The sequence below is a fragment of the Marmota flaviventris genome, chromosome 3 (genome assembly GCF_047511675.1).
Source record: "Marmota flaviventris isolate mMarFla1 chromosome 3, mMarFla1.hap1, whole genome shotgun sequence".
NCBI lineage: Eukaryota > Metazoa > Chordata > Mammalia > Rodentia > Sciuridae > Marmota > Marmota flaviventris.
The window spans coordinates 75,169,944-75,185,232 of NC_092500.1; the positions used below are offsets into that span (position 1 = coordinate 75,169,944).

The 15,289-nt window shown below is 37.0% G+C and overlaps 1 protein-coding gene across 1 annotated transcript in view; it reads right to left on the reverse strand.

Annotated features, from left to right (window-relative positions):
* LOC114084223 (mucin-19) overlaps positions 1 to 15,289 on the reverse strand; it is a 115,141-nt gene that overhangs the window by 45,246 nt on the left and 54,606 nt on the right. Inside the window, exons 69-86 of the mRNA XM_071609287.1 lie at positions 14,991 to 15,065; positions 14,584 to 14,682; positions 12,560 to 12,655; positions 12,290 to 12,388; positions 12,025 to 12,090; positions 11,309 to 11,395; positions 10,090 to 10,164; positions 9,673 to 9,771; positions 7,326 to 7,421; positions 7,057 to 7,155; positions 6,816 to 6,857; positions 6,096 to 6,158; positions 4,822 to 4,896; positions 4,409 to 4,507; positions 2,082 to 2,177; positions 1,812 to 1,910; positions 1,548 to 1,613; positions 824 to 910 (exon numbers count right to left, since the gene is read on the reverse strand). Of these exons, the coding sequence (XP_071465388.1) occupies positions 824 to 910; positions 1,548 to 1,613; positions 1,812 to 1,910; positions 2,082 to 2,177; positions 4,409 to 4,507; positions 4,822 to 4,896; positions 6,096 to 6,158; positions 6,816 to 6,857; positions 7,057 to 7,155; positions 7,326 to 7,421; positions 9,673 to 9,771; positions 10,090 to 10,164; positions 11,309 to 11,395; positions 12,025 to 12,090; positions 12,290 to 12,388; positions 12,560 to 12,655; positions 14,584 to 14,682; positions 14,991 to 15,065 (1,518 nt within the window). The remainder of the gene's footprint in view (positions 1 to 823; positions 911 to 1,547; positions 1,614 to 1,811; positions 1,911 to 2,081; positions 2,178 to 4,408; positions 4,508 to 4,821; positions 4,897 to 6,095; positions 6,159 to 6,815; positions 6,858 to 7,056; positions 7,156 to 7,325; positions 7,422 to 9,672; positions 9,772 to 10,089; positions 10,165 to 11,308; positions 11,396 to 12,024; positions 12,091 to 12,289; positions 12,389 to 12,559; positions 12,656 to 14,583; positions 14,683 to 14,990; positions 15,066 to 15,289) is intronic.

The following is a 15,289-nucleotide window of genomic DNA, read 5'->3' on the forward strand; positions in this document are numbered from 1 at the left end:
CAAGCACAAGCTTATTCTCTTGGGTTTTTGTTGGATGAGCTCTTATGCAGAGGTTATAGAACCGAGGGGCTAGCCAATGCAAAATGAGGCTTTTCAGTACAGGTTCTAAACCAGAATTTCCAGCTTGGAAATTTTTATTATTTTCTTATCTCATGGGAATAATGACATATAATGGTGTAAAGGTTGACTATATTACAAAATACACTTGAGCATAAGTCAGACAATTTAATGGGCCATAGAACAAGGTCATTAATGTTTTATATAACTGCAAACACTAACTGTAAAATATTTCCCAAAGTCATAGATAAATTGCCCAATTAAGAATTATTCCTGTCAATTCTAAGGCTCTACTCAAAGGAGAGATTGCTGAGGCAAAACATCATTGGTTGTATAAATATCAGATTTTCCTTATATCTTTGTTTCACCTGCTCAGAAGCTCTGTCACTTGTACATCCCCTACGGGGTCTTAAATTTATATCTGGTAGCACTCTGCCTGTCCTTGATGAAGGTTGGACTATACCCTCTACCAACCTGATTTGCTGCTAGCATAAGTTGTGACTATTCTAGCTGAGTGCCCTTGGCTAGTGCTAGTGGGGCCTTCAGAAACTCCTATGGTTTTTAGAGCCAAGACCAGTATATGGGGTTTGGAGAATACATATTATTCCTGCAAACCCTATGAGTCATTGAGAGTCTCCAGATTTAGAAAATGATCCTCATAAATTTTCTTGCTCCACCAATGAAATCCAAGTTAGGGCCTGATTTTACAAAAGGAGGGCATGGATCATAAATGCATATGCATCACAACCAGAAGAGTGGACCTCACCTGAACCAGTGGATGCAGTCTCTGCCTCTCCAGGTGTGCTGCCACTTTGAGCTTCAGGGGTTACTCCAGATGATGCTCCAGGGGTGCCTGAGATTTATCAGGGAAAAAAATAAGTCAGCTTAAAAAACCTAAAGGAGGGACTTCTTATCAACAATGATCTGGAATATATTTTAAAATAACAGATGGATTTACCCTATAAAATTCATTGGCATCAGATATTCTTTCTCAGGGTAAATAAGGTAAATCAATTAATTCTGAGAATGTACTCTTTGAATTAAGTTATTATTGTTAAAAATAGTGTAATCATGTCAATAAATCATGATTAAAGCTTGATATCCTTTTCCTTGTACACTAGAACTATCTTATGATCCAATTTGCATCTTTTCCCCTCTTGATTGCTGTCTTACTTATTGTCTTCATTGCTATCTTACTGTGCTCTTAAACATATTACTTATTGCAACTAGATGGTTGTTAACTTCTGTTTCCCACATGGCACTGGGTGACATCAGTTAGATTTCCCTAATCTTTCACCATATTACACAGTGACTCTAAGATGTATTAAGAACAAAACTCAGACTTGATATATTCATGATTTTCTGGAGAATTGGCTACACCTCAACCATAATGGTCAGATTCCCCAGGTAACACTGTCTCTGAATAGGTTTGGGGCAGAAAGCTCTCACATCTACTGCCTGGATTTCACCTGATTATGCTCCTTCAGTACCTGTGGTTCCAGATGTGATCTTACCAGCAGAGACAGTGGTGGTTGCATCAGCTCCTCCTTTTGTTGCTAATGGAAAAAGAATGGTGCTTAGTCTACACAGAGAGCTAGGAAGAAAACACTCTTTGAAGGACACTGCATACTTTCAATTTTGTCATAATTTGCTATTCTCCATTGTTACCTTAACTATATCTATTCTCACATTTGGAGATCTTACACAACTTCTATTAGATCCCAGCACAATCCCCTTGGAAGTGTGTCTCATACCTGTTGGGCTTCCAGTGCTGGTGGCCCCAGTGCCCGATTGTCCAGTTGTGTTGCCCCTGCCTGCTCCTGAGGTTGTTCCCAGAGACTCTCCTGTTGTACCTGACAAACACAGTAACAGTGCTTGCAATATATGCTTTCTCCTCTGAAGCAGGAGATAGGAAGATCCAGGCAAAATATAATATTTTTGTACATTTTTGTGGTTTACCCAACAACCTACATGCTTTGTTATTGTTTCCACTTCATAGACACTAAGCACACATCCTGACTTACCTGAAGTTCCTGGGCTTGTAGCTCCAGTGCTGGGTTTGCTGGCTGTGGTACTCTCCTCCCCAATAGGTGGTGTTGTACTAGGGCTTCTCGTGCCTCCTGATTTTTTTTTAAAAAAGCATTTCATATTACCTTATGCATAAATCAAACTTTTAAATCTCATAAACATCCTCTCAAAGCAGCTACATTATTCTTCTCACTTATCAAAAATGGTTAAGTGATGTGCTCTCGTCACCCAGTTAGAAGCTACAATTTCAGACAGCCAAACTTCAATCACCTATCCCTAATTTCATGCTGTAACCAGTGCTGCTCAAAAGATCTCTGACAACAGGACAAGTTTTATTATTCTAATCTCTGCCAAAAGCATGGGTTTCATAGTGTTATAAAATGAATGCTAATATAAAATCTAAGGAAATAAGACCATATAACATACAAATTTTTATTCAACAATAAAATATTATTATGTTAAAATTCTCTGTTTCCAAATGCTTGCTCTGTGTTTCACTTCTGATCACAGCATGGGCTGTTAACAAACACAATAAACCACACATTCATGGACCAATGTTCAGTAGCCTTGTTCAAATACTTTACTGTCTGATAATTGGGAAATATCTCTGAATGAGACAACCTTATTAACCAAGTAATTCTGAGTCAGACTTTTGAAATATAAACAAAATGATCAACACTTTAAATTTCAATAAATTTACTGATCCAGTGGGAAGGGCCAAGTTTCTTTTTATTATTTTTATGCATAAGCTATATCATTTAAATCAGTAATTTCAAAAACTATAGCTTATGCAAAAGACTATTCATCATAAATTTTAAATCAAATCAATAGCTAACCAAAAATGAGTGTGTGAGAAACACAACAGGCCCATAGATTCTTGAATAAATTTATAAGACCTAATATGCATAAATGAGACAAAGGCCTCCTAATGCTACATAAATTTCTGAATTATCTTAAAAGAAATCAGAACTATTTAAGTACTCTAAATAATACAGACACAGGATGAGAGGTGAGCTTTGGAAAAGTCATTCTGACATGACATTTATAGAGTATAAACTGGGAGTGAAGTTGGGAAAGAGTGGGAACTGTGGAGATTTGTTTCTCTACCTTGAGCATCAATTCCCTAAAAAAATTGAGTGGCTCCACCCACCCAGTAGACTTTCCAATTCTCTGCTAGTGAACTAGGAAATGTGCACCTTTAATAAGATCCCACAGGATTCCAATGCTGCTGGTACAGGAACCACACTGTGAGCACCATGGTGTTAAAGGAGGAAGGTAAACAAGGCAGAGGACTGCAGGAACTTGGGGAAGGGGCTTAACATGTGAATAAAACACAGAAAAAATGGGCTACAAGGGAAGACACTTTAGAGGCCCTGAAAATTTGGAATGGATGGCATCAGAGTGTTTGAAATTGAGTCATGTTTGTTTTCAATCTAAATTATCTATGTCCAATACTGTCAATTGTATTGTATTCCTGGTCCTTCACTAACTGAATTTAATCAATGCGCATCCACAGCATATTCTGCTTGGCTTTTGTTGGAAATGAGCTCTATATTACACTGGTCACACCATTGAGAAGGCAGCTATTGTCCATCAGGTTCAGAGTTCATGTTCTAACCAGACTTTGTAAGCTTAGGAACTTTTATTTTCTCGTCTCATGACAATAAACACATATAATGTGCTAAGCCTGACTATGTTAACAAAGAATATACTTGAAAGCAAATCAGAAATTTTAAAGGACAAAAATGTGTATCATTTATGTTTCATATTCAAGTGCAAATACTTACATGATTTGTACAAAGTCATGTAATTGACTTGTGCAAATGTTAAATTGGCCCCCTTGTTTTAGACTGTACTCAGAGTGGTGATTGCTATAGTTAAACAGGTGTTGTCTGGAATATTGTGTTGAACTTATATATTTGTTTCACCTGATTGAAAGCTGTGTCACTTAGACATTCCTATGGGTTCTTAAAGTCACACCTGGTGACAGTCTAATTGTCCCTGATGAAGCTTGAAAATAAATGATACAACTACAAATGGCAAAAAAGCCAACAAACCTGCATAAGGACTGCAACAATCAGTGGGAGCATGTACTTGTAAAATAATATGGTAAATGGAAGCAACATGTTGAATGTTTAATGATATTAATTTTTAATTATATATTAAAGCTAATGATATCAAAAGGCTAATGATATTAAATTTTAATTATATGAGGAAAATCACCTAAGTCAGGTATTCGATTTGGAAAAATATTGTCTGAGCAGCATTGCCTGAAACCATTTTCTTGGCTGAAGCCAATGTACTTGCTCTGAACTGGGCTTACCTGATGTACCACCAGGACTGGTAATGCTGGGGCTCAGTCCTCCTGTGGTGCCTGCACTTCCAGCTGTGGAGGTGATGGGAACTGAAGTTCCAGTAGAGCCTGGGAAGAATACCAAAGGAACGTCTCACCTACAGTCTACTTGGACTTTATTACCAATGGGTAATCTAACTGTCCATTCACAACAAAGAGTTAAAATTCCAATAAATGCATCCAGTGACTTAGTACCCAGAGTTGCTTATGACTTAGTGCTTTAATGTTTTCTTAAATGTTTCAAATCAGTTTATTGCATTTTTTTAACAAAGACATCTTTCTTTGTATTGAGTTGAATGAACTAGTTCTCCTTAGATTCATCTCAACTACTTTGATTCAAAACAGGACCAAAATCAGGACCACTGAAATCATTCTCTACTAACCTGAGTTCCCTTCAGATGATGTCACTTCATTGTTTAAGGCTCTGGATGTTGTGCCAACTGATGTTCCAGTAGTACCTTTGAAATCAAAAAATGAATAATATTAAGGTTTTTGATTATGTAGATCATGCTGTTTTTAAAATACATTTCACTCTTCTATATAATTCTCTGTTTCTGTTCCAAAAATTCTAAATTTGAACATATAATCTGTATGACAGACTCCTTTAGTGAGATTAATTATATTATCCTACAATTAGGATACCTTATTATCTACGTTTTTCTTTCTTTCTTTTTTTTTTTTTTTTCCTTGATACTGGGGATTGAACTCAGGGGCACTCAGTCACATCCCCAGTCCTACTGTGAATTTTATTTAGAGACAGGGTCTCACTGAGTTGCTTAGTGCATAAATTTTGCTGGGGCTGACTTTGAACTCTCAATCTTTTTACCTCAGCCTCCCAAGCTTCTAGGATTACAGGAATGGACCACAGCACCAGCTATCTATATTTTTACTATTCACTTATTTGAGTAGTGGTTGTCACCAAATGCTGAACATTAGAAGCAACTGAAGCTTTAAAGTATATGATTATATGAACTTTTTGCCAAAGTTTCATGTTCAATGGGTCTATGATAGAAAATTTTCTCTATTCAAATACTATTTTTAACCACCACAGCAAACTATGTTGTTGCTACATGCTCACAGCATCCGAAGCTCCAGGTCAAGGATCCCATGAACATTATGGACCATAGCACAAACAGGGACAATTGTGTGATACTATAGAAAGACCATCTAATCCAGCTGACACACTGCTATCTGAGAAATTCTTGGTAAAGTGTTTTGGCCCCTCATGCTTCATTCCCTTCTACCTCTTTCTACTCTTCACTAAACTCGATAGAAAACAACTGGGACACACTTACACACTCCATCTTACGCTGAAAAAAGCATGGACTACACCCTCTATGTTACCTGATTGGCTGTTAGCAGAAGTTGTGGCTATTCTAGCTGAGTCTCCATGGGTAGTACTGGTGGGGCCTTGAGAAACTTCTATGGTTTTTAGAGCCAAGACCAGTTTATAGGGTTTGGAGAATCATATTATTCCTGCAAACCCCATAAATAATTGAGAGTCTCCAGATTTAGAAAATTAAGAAAAAGATCCTCATAACTTTTCTGGGTCCAACAATGAAATCCAAGTTAGGGCCTGATTTTACAAATCAGCATCTGCTGCAGGAGGGCATGGATGATAAATGCTTATGCATCAAACCAGAACAGTGCACCTCACCTGAACCAGTGGATGCAGTCTCTGCCTCTCCAGGTGTGCTGCCACCTCGAGCTCCAGGGGTGCCTGAGATTTATCAGGGAAAAATAAAAAAAGAAGTCAGCTTAAGAAACCTAAAGGAGGGACTTCTGGTCAATATGATCTGGAATATGCTTTAAGATAACAGATGGATTTACCCTATAAAATTCACTGGAATCTGACATTGTTTCTCAGGGTAAATAAGGTAAGTCAAGTAATTCTGATAATGTACTGTTTCAATTAAGTTATTGTTAAAAATAGCATAATCGTATCAATAAATGATTAAATTTGATGTTTTCCTGGTACACTAGAACTGTCTTATGATCTAGTTTGCATCTTTTTCCCCTTGATTGCTATCTTACTTATTGTCTTCATTGCTATCTTATTATCCTGTTAATCTTATTAATTTGTGCACCTAGATGTTTGTTCATTTTTCTGTTTCCCACTTGGCACTGGATAAAATCAGTTAGATTTCCCTAGTCTTTCGCCATATTCCACAGTGACTCTAAAATGTATTAAGAACAAAACTCAGACTTGATATATTCATGATTTTCTGGAGAATTGGCTACACCTCAACCATAATGGTCAGATTCCCCAGGTAACACTGTCTCTGAATAGGTTTGGGGCAAAAAGCTTTCACATCTACTGCCTGGATTTCACCTGCTTATGCTCCTTCAGTACCTGTGGTTCCAGATGTGATCTTACCAGCAGAGACAGTGGTTGTTGCTTCAGCTCCTCCTTTTGTTGCTAATGGGAAGAAGAATGGTGCTTAGTCTACACAGAGAGCTAGGAAGAAAACACTCTTTGAAGGACACTGCATACTTTCAATTTTGTCATAATTTGCTATTCTCCATTGTTACCTTAACTATATCTATTCTCACATTTGGAGATCTTACACAACTTCTATTAGATCCCAGCACAATCCCCTTGGAAGTGTGTCTCATACCTGTTGGGCTTCCAGTGCTGGTGGCCCCAGTGCCCGATTGTCCAGTTGTGTTGCCCCTGCCTGCTCCTGAGGTTGTTCCCAGAGACTCTCCTGTTGTACCTGACAAACATAGTAACAGTGCTTGCAATGCATGCTACTTCCTCTGAAGGAGGAGATAGGAAGATCCAGGCAAAATTTCATATTTTTGTTATTTTCGTGGTTTACCCAACAGCCTACATGCTTTGTTACTGTATGCACTTCATAGACACTAGGCACACATCCTGACTTACCTGAAGTTCCTGGGCTTGTAGCTCCAGTGCTGGGTTTGCTGGCTGTGGTGCCCTCCTCCCCAATAGGTGTTGTTGTACTAGGGCTTGTGGTTCCTCCTGTTTTTTTAAAAAAGCATTTCATATTGCCTTATGCATAAATCAAACTTTTAAATCTCATAAACATCCTCTCAAAGCAGCTACATTATTCTTCTCACTTATCAAAAATGGTTAAGTGATGTGCTCTCGTCACCCAGTTGGAAGCTACAATTTCAGACAGCCAAACTTCAATCACCTATCCCTAATTTCATGCTGTAACCAGTGCTGCTCAAAAGATCTCTGACAACAGGACAAGTTTTATTATTCTAATCTCTGCCAAAAGCATGGGTTTCATAGTGTTATAAAATGAATGCTAATATAAAATCTAAGGAAATAAGACCATATAATATACAAATTTTTATTCAACAATAAAATACTATTATGTTAAAATTCTCTGTTTCCAAATGCTTGCTCTCTGTTTCACTTCTTATCACATCATGGGCTGTTAACAAACACAATAAGCCACACATTCATGGACCAATGTTCAGTAGCCTTGTTCAAATACTTTACTATCTGATAATTGGGAAATATCTCTGAATGAGACAACCTTATTAACCAAGTAATTATGAATCAGACTTTTGGAATATAAACAAATGGTCAACACTTTAAATTTCAATAAATTTACTGATCCAGTGGGAAGGGCCAAGTTTCTTTTTTATTATTTTTATGCATAAGCTATATCATTTAAATCAGTAATTTCAAAAACTACAGCTTATGCAAAAGACTATTCATCATAAATATTAAATCAAAACAATAGCTAACCAAAATTGAGTGTGTGAGAAACACAACCAGCTCATAGATTCTTAAATTCCTAAGACCTCCTATGCATACATGACACAAAGGCCTCCGAATGCTATATAAATTTTTTAATTATCTTAAAAGATATCAGATCTCTTTAAGAACTCTAAGTAATACAAACACAGGATGAGAGGTGAGCTTTAAAAATGCCCTCTGACATGACATTTTTGGAGTGTAAACTGGCAGTGAAGTTGGGAAAGAGTGGGAACTGTGGAGATTTGTTTCTCTACCTTGAACATCAATTCCCTAAAAAAAAATTTGTGGATTCCACCTACCCAATAGAATTTCCAATTCTCTGCTGGTAGACCAGAAAATGTGCACTTTTAATAAAATCCCAAAGGATTCCATTGCTGCTGGTCCAGGAACCACACTGTGAGCACCATGGAGTTAGAGGAGGACGGTAAGAAAGGCAGAGGAATGCAGGGACTGTGTGTAAGAAAGGCAGAGGAATGCAGGGACTGCATAAAAAGACTTACCATGTGAATAAAACACAGAAAATGGGCTACAAGGGAAGACAGTTCTGAGGTCCTTAAAATTTGTAACTGATGGCATCAGAGAGAGTTTGAAATTGAGTCATGTTTGTTTTCAACCTTAATTATCTATGTCCAATATTGTCAATAGTATTGTATTCCTGGTCCTACACTGGCTAAATTTAATCAATGCACATCCACAAGCATATTCTGCTTGGTTTTTGTGGAAATGAGCTCTATTACACTGGTCACAACATTGAGAAGGCAGCTATTGCCCATCAAGTTCAGAGTTCATGTTCTAACCAGACTTTGTAAACTTAGGAACTTTTATTTTCTATCTTATGACAATAAACATTTATAATGTGTTAAGCCTGACTATTTTTACAAAGTATATACTTGAAAGTAAATCAGATATTTTAAAGGACAAAAATGTGTATCATTAATGTTTCATATGCAAATGCAAATACTTACATGAAATTGCACAAAGTCATGGAATTCACTTGTAAAACTATTAAATTGGCCTGTTTGTTTTAGGCTATACTCAGAGTGGTGATTGCTATAGTTAAACGTGTTGGTTAGAATACTGTGTTTGATTCATATCTTTGTTTCACCTGATTAAAAACTGCGTCATTCCTATGGGTTCTTAAAGTTACACCTGGTGACACTGTAGTTGTTCCTTAGGAAGCTTGAAAAAAACTGATACAACTGTACAAATGGCAAAAAAGCAAACAAACAAACCTGCATGAAGCCTGCAACAATCAGTGGGTGCATGTACTTGTAAAGTAACATTGCATAAGGAAGCAACATGTTGAAAGTTTAATGATATTAGATTTTAATATATTTTAAATCTAATGATATCAAAAGGCTAATGATATTAAATTTTAATTTTACATGAGAAAAATCACCTAAGTCAGTTATTTGATTTAGAAAAATATTGTCCAAGAAGCATGCCTGAAAACATTTTCTTGGCCAAGGCCAATAAACTTGCTCTAAACTGGGCTTACCTGATGTACCCCGAGGACTGGTAATGCTGGGGCTCAGTCCTCCTGTGGTGCCTGCACTTCCAGCTGTGGAGGTGATGGGAATTGAAGTTCCAGTAGAGCCTGAGAAGAACATCAAAGGAACTTCTCACCTACAGTCTACTTGGACTTTATTACCAATGGGTAATCTCACTGTCCATTCACACCTAAGAGTTGAAAATTTTAATAAATGCATCCAGTGGCACAGTATCTAGAGATGCTTATGACTTTGTGCTTTAATGTTATCTTAAACCTTTCAAATTAGTTACTGCACTTTTTTTTTTTAACAAAGACATCTTCCTTGTCTTGAGTTGAGTCAACTAGGTCTCCTTAGATTCAGCTCAACTACTTTGATTCAAACCAGGACCAAAATCAGGACTACTGAAATCATTCTCTACTAACCTGAGTTCCCTTCAGGTGATGTCACTTCATTGTTTGAGGCTCTGGTTGTTGTGTCAACTGGTGGTTCAGTGGTACCTTTCAAAACAAACAATAATATGAAGATTTTTAATTAAGTAGATCATGCTGATCTGTTTTTAAAATACATTTCACTCTTTTCTAGAAAATTATCTTTTTTGTTAATAATTCTAAATGACAGACTCCTTTTATGAGATTAATTATATAAGCTTACGATTAGGATACATTTTTATCTACCTTTATATATATATACACACACACACACCAGGGATTGAACTCAGGGGCACTCAACCACATCCCCAGCCCTATTGTGTATTTTATTTAGAGACAGGATCTCATTGAGTTGCTTAGTACCTCACTTTTGCTGAGGCTGACTTTGCACTCCCAATCCTCCTGCCTCAGCTTCTAGAGCTGATGAGATTTCAGGCATGGACCACAGCACCATCTATCTGCATTTCTACTATTCACTTATTTGAGTAGTGGTTCTGACCTAAAGCTGAACATAGAAGCAACTGTGGCTTTAAAATATATGTGTATATATATATGCTCTTTTGTCCAAGGTTTCATGTTCAATGAGTCTGTGTTGAAAAATTTTCTCTACTCAAATATGATTTTGAACCACTACCTCACACTATGTCTTTGCTACAGACTCACAGCATCAGAAGCTTCAAGTCAAGGATCCCACAAACATTATGCACCATAGCATAGGCACATACAGGGACAATTGTGTGATACTTTAGAAAGATCATCTAATCCATAGGACACACTGCTACCTCAGAAATTCTTGGTGAAGTGTTTTGGCCTTGCATGCTTTACTCTTCACCAGAAAGAAATGGGACACACTTACACACTCCGCCTAACTCTGATGAAAGCATGGACTACACCCTCTAGGTTAACTGATTTGCTGCTAGCAGAACATGTGTCTACTCTAGCTAATTCTCCATGGCTAGTATTGGTAAAGACTTCAGAAACTCCTATGGTTTTTAAGAGTCAAGACCAGTATATGGGGTTTGGAGAATACATATTATTCCTGCAAAACTTGCACATCATTGAGATTCTCCAGATTTAGAAAATGAAGGAAATGATCCTCCTAACTTTTCTTGGTACAACAATCTAATCCAAGTTAGGGCCTGATTTTACAAGTCTGCATCTGCTGCAGAAGAGCATGGATCATAAATGCATATGCATCACAACCAGAACTTACCTGAACCAGTGGCTCCAGTCTCTGCCTCTCCAGGGGTGCTACCACTGTGAGCTTCAGGGGTTGCTCCAGATGATGATCCAGGTGTGCCTGAGATTTATCAGGGAAAAAAATAAGTCAGCTTAAGAATCCTAAAGGAGGGACTTCTTATCAACAATGATCTGGAATATGCTTTAAAATAACAGATGGATTTACCCTATAAAATTCACTGGCATCAGATATTCTTTCTCGGGGTAAATAAGGTAAATCATTTAATTCTGAGAATGAACTCTTTCAATTAAGTTATTGTTGTTAAAAATAGGGTAATCATGTCAAAAATCATGATTAAAGCTTGACATCCTTTTCCTTGTACACTAGAACTATCTTATGATCCAATTTGCATCTTTTCCCCTCTTGATTGCTATCTTACTTGTTGTCTTCATTGCTATCTTACTATCCTCTTAAACTTATTACTTATTGCAACTAGATGGTTGTTAATTTCTGTTTCTCATTTGGCACTGGGTGACAGATTTTTCTAGTCTTTCACGATAATCCACAGTGACTCTAAAATGTATTAAGAACAAAATTCAGACTTGATATATTCATGCTTTTCTGGAGAATTGGCAACACCTCGACCATAATGTTCAGATTCCCCAGGTAACACTGTCTCTGAATAGGTTTGGGGCAAAAAGCTCTCACATCTATTGCCTGGATTTCACCTGCTTATGTTCCCTCAGTACCTGTGGTTCCAGATGTGTTCTCACCAGCAGAGACAGTGGTGGTTGCATCAGCTCCTCCTCTTGTTGCTAATGGGAAGAAGAATGGTGCTTAGTCTACACAGAGAGCTAGGAAGAAAACACTCTTTGAAGGACACTGCATACTTTCAATTTTGTCATAATTTGCTATTCCTATTGTTACCTTTCTTATATCTCATTCTCACATTTGGGGATCTTACACAACTTCTATTAGATCCCAGCACAATCCCCTTGGAAGTGTGTCTCATACCTGTTGGGCTTCCAGTGCTGGTGGCCCCAGTGCCCGATTGTCCAGTTGTGTTGCCCCTGCCTGCTCCTGAGGTTGTTCCCAGAGACTCTCCTGTTGTACCTGACAAACACAGTAACAGTGCTTGCAATATATGCTTTCTCCTCTGAAGCAGGAGATAGGAAGATCCAGGCAAAATATAATATTTTTGTACATTTTTGTGGTTTACCCAACAACCTACATGCTTTGTTATTGTTTCCACTTCATAGACACTAAGCACACATCCTGACTTACCTGAAGTTCCTGGGCTTGTAGCTCCAGTGCTGGATTTGCTGGCTGTGGTGCTCTCCTCCCCAATAGGTGGTGTTGTACTAGGGCTTGTGGTTCCTCCTAAGTTTTTTTTTTTTTTTTTTTAAAAAAAGCATTTCATATTGCCTTATGCATAAATCAAGCCTTTAAATCTCATAAACATCCTCTCAAAGCGGCTACATTATTCTTCTCACTTATCAAAAATGGTTAAGCGATGTGCTCTCATCATCCAGTTGGAAGCTAGAAAACCAGACAGCCAAACTTGAATCACCTATCCCTAATTTTATGCTATAACCAGTGCTGCTCCAAAGATCTCTGGCAACAGGCCAAGTTACTATTCTCATCTCTGCTAGAGGCATGGTTTTCAAAATGTTATAAAATAAATACTAATATAAAATTTAAGTAAATAAGACCATATTCCATACAAGATTTTTATTCAACAATAAAATACTATTATGTTAAAATTCTATATCGTTTAAGTCAGTAATTTCAAAAACTACAGCTTATTCAAAAGACTATTTATCATGAATTTTAAATCAAAACAATAGCTAACCAAAAATGAGTGTATGAGAAACACAACCAGCTCATAGATTCTTTAATAAATTTATAAGACCTAATATGCATATATGAGACAAAGGCCTCCTGATACTATGTAAATTTCTGAATTATCTTAAAAGAAATAAGAACTATTTAAGCACTCTAAGTAATACAGACACAGGATGAGAGTTGAGCTTTAAAAAAGCCATTCTGACTTGACATTTATGGAGTGTAAACTGGGAGTCAAGTTGGGAAAGAGTGGGAACTGTGGAGATATGTTTCTCTACCTTGAGCATCAATTCCCTTAAAATTTGGAGGGCTCCACCCACCCAATAGAATTTCCAATTCTTTGCTGGTGGACTTTTAATAAGATCCCACAGGATTCCAGGAACCCTACTGTGAGCACCATGGTGTTATAGGAGGAAGGTAAGCAAAGCAGAGGAATGCAGGGACTGGGTTAAAGGGCTTACCACAGGAATAAAAGACAGGAAAATGGGCTACAAGGGAAGATACTTTAGAGGTCCTTAAAATTTGTAACTGATGGCATCAGAGAGAGTTTGAAATTGAGTCATGTTTGTTTTCAATCTAAATTATCTATGTCCAGTATTGCCAATAGTATTTTATTCCTGGTCCTGTACTGGCTGAATTTAATCAATGCACATCCACAAGCATATTCTGCTTGGCTTTTATGGAAATAAGCTCTATTACCCTGGTCACACCATTGAGAAGGGAGCTATTGCACAACAGGATTCAGTGTTCATGTTCTAACCAGACTTTGTAAGCTTAGGAACTTTTATTTTCTCATCTCATGACAATAAACACATATAATGTGTTAAGCCTGACTATGTTACTAAAGAATATACTTGAAAGTAAATCAGATATTTTAAAGTACCAAAATGTGTATCATTAATGTTTCATATGCAAATGCAAATGCTTACATAAATTGCACAAAGTCATGGAATTCACTTGTGTAACTATTAAATTGGCCTCTTTGTTTTAGACTGTACTCAGAGTGGTGATTGCTATAGTTAAACGTGTTGATTGGATTATGGTGTTTGACTCATATCTTTGTTTCACCTGATTGGAAGCTGTGTCACTTAGACATTCCTATGGGTTCTTAAAGTCACACCTGGTGACACTGTAGTTGTTCCTTAGGAAGCTTGAAAGTCATTGATACAACTGTACAAATGGCAAAAATCAAACCAAACTGCATGAGGCCTGTAATAATCAGTGGGAACATGTACTTGTAAGGTAATATACTATAAGGAAGCAACATGTTGAAAGTTTAATGATATTATATTCTAATTATATATTAATTCTAATATCAAAACGCTAATGATATTAAATTTTAATTATATATGAGAAAAATCAACTAAGTCAGGTATTTGTTTAGGAAAAATATTGTCTGAGCAGCACTTCCTGAAACCATTTGCTTAGCCAAAGCCGATATACTTGCTCTGAACTGGGCTTACCTGATGTACCCCCAGGACTGGTAATGCTGGGGCTCAGTCCTCCTGTGGTGCCTGCACTTCCAGCTGTGGAGGTGATGGGAACTGAAGTTCCAGTAGAGCCTGGGAAGAATACCAAAGGAACTTCTCACCTACAGTCTACTTGGACTTTATTACCAATGAGTAATTTAACTGTCCGTTCACATCTAAGAGTTAAAAATTTTAATAAATGCATCCAGTGACATAGTACCCACAGTTGCTTATTACTTTAATGTTTTCTTAAACCTTTCAAATTAGTTACTGCTTTTTTTTTTTTTAACAAAGACTTCTTTATCTTGAGTTGACTCAACTAGGTCTCCTCACATTCATCTGAACTACTTTGATTCAAAACAGGATCAAAATCAGGACCACTGAAACCATTCTCTACTAACCTGAGTTCCCTTCAGGTGATGTCACTTCATTGTTTGAGGCTCTGGTTGTTTTGTCAACTCCTGGTTCAAATGTACCTTTCAAAACAAACAATGAAAAATATGAAGATTTTTAATTAAGTAGATGATGCTGATCAGTTTCTAAAAGACCTTTCACTCTTGTCTATATATTTCTCTTTTTCTGTTCCAATAATTCTAAATTTGAACATAAAACCTATATGACAGACTTTTTTAGTGAGATTAATTATATTAGCTTACAATTAGGATACATTTTTATCTACTTTTTTTTTTTTTTTTTTTTT